This window comes from Periophthalmus magnuspinnatus, chromosome 7, assembly GCF_009829125.3.
Source record: "Periophthalmus magnuspinnatus isolate fPerMag1 chromosome 7, fPerMag1.2.pri, whole genome shotgun sequence".
Lineage (NCBI taxonomy): Eukaryota > Metazoa > Chordata > Actinopteri > Gobiiformes > Gobiidae > Periophthalmus > Periophthalmus magnuspinnatus.
Genome location: NC_047132.1, coordinates 11,604,621 through 11,614,900, shown reverse-complemented (window position 1 = coordinate 11,614,900; position 10,280 = coordinate 11,604,621). Strand labels below are relative to the sequence as shown.

The window sequence follows — 10,280 nt, the reverse complement described above, 5'->3', positions numbered from 1 at the left end:
CTATTTGGGTCCCATGTATTAATAGGACATACTGGAAGTTCATTAACTAAATAAATAAAATATAAATAAAAGAAAACAGCTGGAGGATGTAGAATTCGCTGTTCGGATCAGCTGACGTAGAGCGTGCACGTCCTTTGGCTCGTGTCACCTGTCAGTCATAACGTAACCACGTGGTTCACCAAAATAACACGGGTGGGCTTTAGGGGGCGACGCTGCTGCACTTTTATACTTTTTTATGAATAATTTACGCTTCCGCAAGGGTCATCTTCATCAATCATTTATTCGACTCGTTTACACGTTAAATTGAGCTTGAATTAAACCAAAATCCGGGTGACCTTTGATAGCTTTAGCCGCTGGGGAGGAGCGCCGGCGGTTGTGTTATCAGCGTTAGCTCCGTGTGTTAGCTCTGTGGGTTAGCTCCGTGTGCTAGCCTCCTCCAGCAGCTGCGCAGGTTTCAGGAAGCGCAGCCCGCAGAGGAGCGCTCCAACGCGGCTATGGCTTCCCTTGGTAACTCCGGGGCCAGCTCCAGTCCCATGGTGATCCTGGCGCCCAAAACCAAGACGAAGAAGAAGCATTTTGTCCAGCAGAAGGTGAAGGTTTTCCGAGCCAGTGACCCGGTGATCAGCGTGTTTATGTGGGGCGTAAATCATTCGGTGAGTGGGACAGCGGAGGCTAATGCTAACACTGCTGTGGTAATGTAACTGGACCATATGGAAATTTAACGGGGAAGGTTAGCACAACGGGTATAACAGGGCAGGAACATGGTTTAAAGCTATCAAAAAAGTAATAAATAAAAGTCCTGGTTTAGTCCTGGTTTAGTCCTGGTTTAGTCCTGGTTTAGTCCTGGTTTACTCCTGGTTTACTCCTGGTTTAGACTTGGTTTAAACCCTGTAGTTTATACATATTTTGTTTATTGTGAATTCCTGGTTTAGTCCTGGTTTAGTGGAATTTCTGTCCTATTTAGATCTGATTTGGTTCTGGGTTTTGCATGTTTGACATTTGTAACAATGGTAATTACAGTTCATGAGCATGCTTTAAACTATTAAAAAGGTATTAAATAAAAGTCCTAGTTTTAGTCTTGGTTTTAGTCCTGGTTTTAATCCTGGTTTAGTCCTGGTTTAGACCTGGTTTAGACTCGGTTTTGACTTGATATTTAAATGATTTCTTAATAGTATAGTTTAAGTTTAGACCTGGTTTATTTAGTACATATTAAGTCCTGTTTTAGTTATGAGTAAATATTTATATCACCATGTGGCTTTATATCTGTGTAATCCCTCACTGTCCAGGTAGGTTACATAGTGGTCCATGGGTGTACACTAGTCTATGTGTCTTATACTTGTTCTGATATAGCGCAAGATCATTCTAAAGATATTCAGGAAAGGTTCATTTCTGTCCTGTGAATGGGACTTTTTTAGTATCAATACCTGCTCAAATGAGCATCTAGTTTCAATACTAGGTTATCGGTTAGTCTCTGATTTTCAACAATTTTTTTGACAGCCCTAATTAAGACCCAGTGTAGCTGATGTTACTGTGTTTGGCTAATTGTACTAACAAACCAAATGAACCTAATGCTTAAATGGGCTGCAGTGGTGTAGTGTATCCGACTCTATGTAAATTTTGAAACAGAAAACCGTATGAAAACAAGCACTGTGTTCACCAAGGTTCTTATTTGCATTTGACATGAATGTTCCATGTAACACCTTTTTGTTGTTCTTGTAACTGTTTATGTTTTGTTGTTGTTGATGTTACTGCTTTTGTATGTGACACTTGGTTGCTATGGCTACAATTTGCTGTAAAGGTTCTGTTGGTCAGTTACTGGTCTGTTTTGGAGACTGGCTCTAGTAAGTTGAGACTGCTGTTGTTTGGCTCTTGTTTTGGCCATAGACTGTATATATAAATGGACATAGCTAATGTGCTAGCCGCCGTGTTCCAAATAGGAAGTGATCATGGACGCACTTCCGGCTCTATTAGCTCTGGCTCCAATTCACTTTCTAGTGAAAAAGTGTCACCCATCTCTCCGTAACAGCTGCTGTCAGGCTCGTCGCAGCTTTAGTCTTATAATGTGTGTATTAACCCGCTCTACAGGATCCTGTGTTTGTTTTTTATTTTGCAATTGTGTCCGTAAATCAAGATATGCACATTAATAACAGACAAATCAGGCAGCTTCTTTCCCTGAGGTTACTCTTGCTTGCGTTAGTAAGAGGTTTGATTGACAGCATTGCTAAGTGCCCACTCCCGGCCAAACCAGTGGTGCGGGTGTGAAGGGGCGTTACCTTCAACAGCTTCCCTTCAGATTGGCTCTTTAGTTGCTATGATACTCGTGGTTGGAATATATGGAACTCGGCTTCATATTCTAGCCTCGTTGAGTTTCATTTGGAGCTGAACGCTCTGGGTGACGTCACATTCACTTAGCCCACTTCTTTATACAGTCTATGGCTATGGCCTATAGTAGCCCTTTTGTTCAGAAAATAAACAACCAGAAGGTATTTGGTGTGTTTCCTTTCAACAGAACACTACATTATGTTAGAAGATGAGGGACACATATTTTTGAATGCAAGTTTATTCGAATGTTCATTTTATTGTTATTTTCCTAGGTAAATGATTTGAGCCAGGTGCCTGTACCAGTGATGCTGCTTCCAGATGACTTTAAGGCCAACACCAAGATCAAGGTCAACAACCATCTTTTTAACAAGTATGTTCACCTCACCTGCTGTTTACAAAGCAATTCAATTCAACTTTATCTCTGTAGCATATTTAAAACAACTTCAGCTGATCAAAGTGCTTCACATAAAAGTCAAACAAATATACAGATACCACGATACACAGGAAAGAACAATAAAACACCAAGATATCCTGTCTAGTTACTCAGGGGCCCATATAACTCTATGAGGAATTCACATTTTTTGGAAGAAATATCCAAATGAGAGATAGGCCAATATGTATCGGTTGGTTGATATATCTGGCTGATGTTTGCACTTTTTAGCAGATCGGCCTTAAATCTCCAGCTTGGCCGATATTTTGTTTGGCCCAACCAGTTGCTTAAATATGCATAAATAATACATGTGTAAAGATTAATTTGAACACTTCAGTCCAAAGATGGTATGGCAAAACAACTATTTTATTCAATTTGTAGTAAAACAAGGTTGTGGATGAGTTTATACTAAATTCAACTCGGATAATTTAGAGAAAATTATCCAAATCAGCCCGGGCACATCAGCCATCATTTTCTCTGCTTTCTAAATAACTGTTATTGGCTTTGGCCATGAAAAAACCCATATCGGTCGATCTCTAATTCAAACTTATGATCCACAAATGTTGCCCCTTGCCTCATTATTTGTTTGGGATTGGCTCCATTAAATTGTCATATTAATCTTATTCAACCTCAAAGTTACATTTTTGGGGTTGAATAATTGCGCCAATTTCTGAGGTTATAGAAAAATCATTTTGCTTTTGTTTGTTTATACTGACAGAGAAGACATTGAACTTTGGGGCAGTTTTTGTTTCATGTGGATAGGCCCAGTGAGATATTGACCATAAACCAGGTTGAAACATGTGTGGTCTGACAGTTAAACGGCAAACTCCACCTCAGAATTCTGACCTGTTTTCAGCTCAAGTTAAACTAGAGAGATTCTATAATGTTGTGTAACAGGAACACAACCTATTAGTGTGTTAGCATTGTAGAACTGAGTAACGACTTTCTTTGCAAGTGTGGACCTGTGTAGACTCTTTTCACAGAGCTGCCTGGCTAGTTCCGATTCTCTCAAAAAATCCAGAGCCAATCTTCTCGCACCTTTCATTCTCTTTGACTATTTAACAGAGTCTGGCTAAAATAAATCAGTATTTAAATATCAGCAGGTTACACATGGATGATCACAGACGGCATGTTAAGAAATTCACGATGATGTACGCACTTAACCGGAGGAAACTTGTGTGTTTATAAAAGTAGATATTTGGTCTCAAAGCTAACACTAATGATAATGCTAAATCCAAATGTCAAAATAAAATGCAAAACAACTTCATGAAAATACATCTAATGACAAATCAGTTGTTTTTCTGTGCAAAATGATTTAGATTGCAGGGCTATTTTAACATCACTAATTTGTTTTAAATTCAGTTAGCATTAGCTTTAAGACACAGTTAAACTACTTTTCTAAACACAGAATGTTCCTCCCTTTAAGTATTTACACCATAGTAAATATCTTACTTCGGTCAGACACCCGGTGTCTGTGATCATTCATTTGTAACTTGCTATCTGCTGTAGGCCTGGGATGATATTGAAATTTGGCATCATGACTATCATGGCCAAAATAATTGCGATTAACGATTATATCCTGATAAGTATTTAAGTTGCTGACAGTTTAAAACTGTTCCTGATATGAATAATTTTACAAAGAGGTTCCATATTTCAACAACTGTTATATTAGTTTTTTTCTGCACATTCTGGTGGTATAACAGTGATTATCTTTGATGGCAATTGTCACAATTATGATAATTGTCTCAAGAACGATAATTGTTGACTCTTTGTATCATGATAAACTATGTTGCTGTTTATTGTTCCATCTCCAGTCCACAGCATGGTATTTTAATATTTATTTATTTATTTTAGCATGGCTCGGCTAATTTCCAGTCTATAGTCCTGTCACAAAATTGTAGTTATTTTTCTGCCCTACGATGAGGCTTGAGCTGTAGTGGGTTGGATTATGAACGTGTATGACTCAGTAAGATAGTTTGTGTCTATAATAAGTGTTGCATTGTGTAATTTATTTATTGCAGCTCATATTTTGTAACAATATTGTACATTTAAAATTGTTTGTTTTCAATATAATCATTTATCATCTATATTTACTTCAGCTTTATATCTTCACTTAGCCACTAGCCACGCAGCTCTGTGAAAAGGGTCTGTTTTGTCTTAAGTAACAGAAATGTCTCAAGCTGTGAATGATGCATATACAGCTAATCCTACTTTTCCTTTTTTTGACAGAGAAAACCTCCCAGGACATTTTAAGTTTAAGGAGTACTGCCCTCAGGTTTTCAGAAATCTGCGGGAGCGTTTTGGTATCGAGGACTTGGACTATCAGGTCAGCCATGAATCATTCACTCACATCTTTACTCATTCTCTGATTGAGCTTAGATCACAGGCTAAATATTCTCAAATGTTATGTTTCACTGGACATTTTGAACTTGGATGAGTGCTCTGGTGAAAAAGTTCATTTTAAACAGTTTGCAGCGGTCCAAAGTTATTCCTAGCATCCTAATTATTCACATGATGAGTTTATAAGCTCTTTTCACAATGCTTTTCAGAAGTAAGAGCAAAACGCTAACAATAACTAGCATGCTAGCAGCACACTTCTTGTTCTTGGGTGATAATATGCTTTGTACTTAGATGCATACAGCACACAGCAGTCTTATTTTACCCTAAGATCTGTAGTTTACTCCATGATTTTTGCCCATATATTTGAGCTAGACTTAAAACTCATGAACCCAAACAAGGCGTATTTGTATTCTGCATTTGAGTTATTTAAAGGTGTACTATGTAACTTTTCTGTTGAAGAGTGTGCCACCTGCTTTACCCGGAATGTTCCACAGTATGGCATTAATGCACCAAAGGCCTGTCAAGGCATTTTAAAAGGGAAAAGTAGAGTTTCAGATTCAGTATCAGATCAGGTTCTTCAGAACAGCACAATAAAAATCAGACTGTGACATTTGGATATAGTTGGTTCCCTATTATGTACTTCTCCTCTTTTTGTGTATTCCCTCTCTCCCCCCTCTCTCTCCTCTCCTCTCTCTCTCTCCCTCTCTCTCTCTCCTCTCTCTCCCCTCTCTCCCCTCTCTCCAATCTCTTTCCTCTCTCTCTACTCTGTCTACTCTCTCTACTCTGTCTCCTCCTCTCTCTACTCTCCTCCCTCTCTCTTTTGCAGGTATCTCTGACGCGTAGCCCCCCTCTCAGTGTGGAGGCCCAGGGCGAGGGGCTGCTCCTAAACTCCTACGACAAAACTCTAGTGATTAAACAGATCTCAAGTGAAGACGTGGCCGACATGCACAATATCCTGTCCGAGTATCATCAGGTATATTATAAAAACTCTCCACTTGTCTGATAATAGTTTGCAATGTTACACAGTAAGTGCATTTCATGGAACAGTGTATAGCCTGCTCTCCTACTGGTTTAAAAATGTACTACAATCCCAACGGAACCTGTGTCTCCAGAGCCTTAGCCTGCAGATAGAGGACACATACAAGTTTTTCTCATTCTCAATTAGGCCTGTCATGATAACACATTTTATAGTGCCATAAACCGTAATACTGACAGTAGTCTATACCTCTGTCACATAGTAGGATCCTAATAATAGTTAGTTAAAGTTATCATTAAAAGGCCTTATCTGCAACAAATAAATGGTAGAATGAACTAAAAACCATTGAAAGCTATTTATGTGAACCTATACAGCTCAAATCTTATGTTATCACATAAAAAGCCAAAAATTTCCCCACTACTGGAAAGAAATTGTGCACATAATAAACACTGAGCCCCAAAATATATTGTTCCATTGTTGTTTATATAATAATTAACGTGACAGGCCTACTCTCACCATATGGACGGGCCTCATGTGAAAGAACCTCCAGAATTCTCTTGCTGAGCTGCAGAGGCTGCACTAGCACTGATTAATTATTGGCTGCAGGTTCTGCGGTTTAGGTAGTGACCATTCAGATCAGAGAGAGTCCTTTTAGTTTTAAACCAACTGGATTTCAGCTTTGAAACTGGCAACCAAAATGAGAAACTCCATATTTTCGCCAAACCCTCAGTATTTCAGTATAATAAGTTCCTTGTTCTTTGACATATTTTTTGGCTCGTCTGGTATTCCAAATAATAACTGAGCAGTAGTTTCCTGTTTGCTCTGCTGCTTGGGCCCAGACCTTGACATTGTATCTGAAGTGGCTCTGTTCCCTGTGGCCCACTTCTGCTTAACCTTTTGTTTGTTTTTATGGTCCAGTGCGAGAGTTTAGTTACAGCTTTCCTCTTTGCTCTGCGCTGTGGCTAGGCCTGTCACGATAACACATTTTAAAATGTAGAATTGCTACTTTGCAGAAACATTTCGCCGTAGACATGCATGTACAACACCCCCAGCATGATGTGACTGCAGTTACCATGGTGACACAACGGCACATTAGCAAACACAGCCAAAAAACTCAACAAACTCAAGAAAAAATACAAAATGGATTAAAAACAACACACAAAAACAGCATGATGCATCATGGTCCTGTTTAGGAGTTTGATTTTCAACAAAAACCTTGAGAGTGACTAACTGAAAAACAGGTGGCTAATGTTAGCTAGCTTGTGACTGTAATGTTATTTGAGAGGGACTTGTTTATTAGCTGGAACTACAACAGATGAGCTGATCTGTCAAGTCAGTTCTTTATGGTCAGATTGTGTTAAAACAAGACAGACAGAGCAGTGCCCCTAGTTAGCTTCAATCCCTCCTAGAATGTTGATGACATCAGCTGCAAAGTATCAGTATTACTGAAGAAAATCTAGACGATACACTATAGTATGGAAACTAATTTATGCCACTGACATAATCATTGTAAAAACTGTGATGAGTAAACAGCAGAATGAAGCACTTTAAGTAGTGAGTTTGTATCTTTATTGAGCCATAGAAGGTGTTTATCAACCCTCTGCAGCCCAAACCTCATCACAGAACAGAAAATGATTAAAAAAAAAACTCAACATGTTAGATATTGAACCCAAAACGTATTGTTCTATCTGTCATATATTGAACGATAAGGCGATAGAGCCACATTAGGCCTGTGACAATAATGACTATGTGGCTGTGTGGCTCTCTTGGTTAGCTGGCTCTTTGACTCTGTGTGTCAGTGTCTCTCTGGCTCTCTAGCTCTCTGTCTCTGTGGCTGTCTAACTCTTTGCCTCTTGGTCTCTGTGGCTTTCTGGTTCTCTAGCTCTGTGGATCTGTGTGTCTCTGGCTCTCTAGCTCTCTGGTTGTGTCTCTCTTGCTCTCTGGCTCTGTGGCTCTGTGTTTCTCTGGCTCTCTGGCTCTCCTCCTCTGTGCTGTGGCGGGGCAGGTGAGGCAAGTGACCCAAATCGGACTATATTTAACGAGTCTCGATGGAGCAAAGCCATTCAGAAGTACGACTAAAACAGGCCTCACGTTCTGTGAAGGTGTTTTTAACTTTACTTTATAATAATGTCATGATACTAAAGTCTAAAACAGTTTTGGTACTAGGGAATGGGGCTGATACTTGATACAAATTTCAATACCAAACTGATAAAAGCTGTTTTGTTTGTTTTAGACAATAAATATAATTTCCAACATTAAATAATACTTCTACTACTTTTATATGTGATGTGGTTAAGGTCAACTCACGGTCAAATTCTGTCCTGTTTATGTTTTTTACCGATACCTGCTCAAATGAGTATCTAGTCTCAATACTAGTTTCAGTAACGATTAGTATCTGAATTTTGATACTTTTGACAAACCTACTTTTGTGTTGGTTTTTAGATTCTAAGATGAGATGATGTCATCCTCCCAGATGGGGCCAAGAGCCACTTTTCCCCATTGATTACATTGTACTTTTATATGAAATCTCCAAAAAGTAAATTCACAAATTCTGACCCTGAAATCTGCATTTTAACTATATTAATTTTAACTGCCTCCATTAGTATTCAAAGAGCCCATATTAAGATATTTTGTGATCTCATATCTGTAGTTGTGTTTTGTTTCATTCACAAATGTTTAACACACAAACGCTGCATATTTAGGAGTTCTTCTCACAAACAGAAAACACTCTGTTCCACCTTGTGATGTCATGTGGTTATACAGGAAGTGCTCCACTGACTCTACGGACTCCACGGACTCTAGATCATTACCCAGGTGCTCTCAGACTCATGTTAATGTAATGTTGTTTTTGTTTCAGCACATAGTGAAGTGCCACGGGAGCACGCTGCTGCCTCAGTTCTTGGGCATGTACAGAGTGAGTGTGGACAGTGAGGAGACATATCTAATCGTCATGAGGAACATGTTCAGCCATAGACTCGTGGTGCACCGCAAGTACGACCTCAAGGTAACTGCAGTATACTGCGTCTGTCTCTCTCTGTCTCTCTGTCTGTCTCTATATATATATATTTTAAGACTGTAAACCCCTCACCACACACGCAAAAGGTGAACTGCGATATAGCGAGGGACCACTGTATGTTATTAAATAGAACATGTGTAGATGACTTCAGTATTACCGTATTTTCCACACTATAAGGCACACCTAAAAGCCTTTAATTTTCTCAAAAACCCACAGTGCGCCTTATAATCCGATGCGCCTTATATATGGATCAATATTGGTCAATTATGACACCCGTAGTCAGGAAGCGTCACCGAAGTAATAGCGATAATAACCCTTTAAGGACTGAGCACACTATGGGTCAGTATAGCTCACCTAGACCTAGACTTTTATTCTTTTTTAGCCATAAAAATCATGTTAAACAAAGTATCAGAATTTACTGCATTTTTTCACACCACTACTTCTATTTTACCCATCCATTCGTATTTTTTCTTTTACGCATCGAATAAATGAGTGTGAAAATCCCCGCAGCCCCGCGCTCTCATTCGTCACCTTCGAGGGACAACAGAGGCAGATTACCGTAATGATGGTAAACTATTTAGATAGCCCCATGTCTCCGCTTTGAGACGCCGTTTGAGTTTACATGAGAGCAGGACTGGGTGCGGAGTTACGCTGCTGGAAAGTCCACAACCGCGCTCTATCGGCGACGATAGGATCCGACGCTATAGGGATAACGGGGAGACGGGGAGACAGCGCAGGGCGACATACACCACAATCTGCCAATGGATTGCGGATGCCTGGGCTGATATATCAGTCTCAACTGCGGTCCGAGTTTCACGAAGGCAGGAATGGTCACTGAACTGTTAAGACAACAGCAGCGACACGGATAATGGCGATTTTGATGAGACGGAATCGGGCACTTTGAATGAGCTCGACCAACTGTTCAACTCAGACACTGAAGAGGAAGAATTTGACGGATTCGTGATTGAGGAATGAACTGAAAAATTGAGCTTTACGTGTTTCTTTCACGTGTTTACAACTAAACAAGGCTGAGAGATATTGTGAATATGGACATTAACGTTTGAAAAACACTGAGTTATTGTTATTGCGTTGCACTATTTCCAGAGTTACTATATTGTGAATGCATTAACTTGTTTTGCGAGTGAACAAAGTTTTCAGAACGTTTTTTTTTTTATTCTATTAATAAAGTTTGACTG

The 10,280-nt window shown here is 39.5% G+C and overlaps 1 protein-coding gene across 1 annotated transcript in view; it reads left to right on the top strand.

Moving 5' to 3' along the window:
- Nucleotides 1-159: 159 nt before the first annotated feature.
- pip4k2ca (phosphatidylinositol-5-phosphate 4-kinase, type II, gamma a) overlaps nt 160-10,280 on the top strand; it is a 34,373-nt gene continuing 24,252 nt past the window's right edge. Inside the window, exons 1-5 of the mRNA XM_033970187.2 lie at nt 160-653; nt 2,595-2,692; nt 4,982-5,078; nt 5,919-6,065; nt 8,926-9,072. Of these exons, the coding sequence (XP_033826078.1) occupies nt 495-653; nt 2,595-2,692; nt 4,982-5,078; nt 5,919-6,065; nt 8,926-9,072 (648 nt within the window). The 5' untranslated portion in view covers nt 160-494. The remainder of the gene's footprint in view (nt 654-2,594; nt 2,693-4,981; nt 5,079-5,918; nt 6,066-8,925; nt 9,073-10,280) is intronic.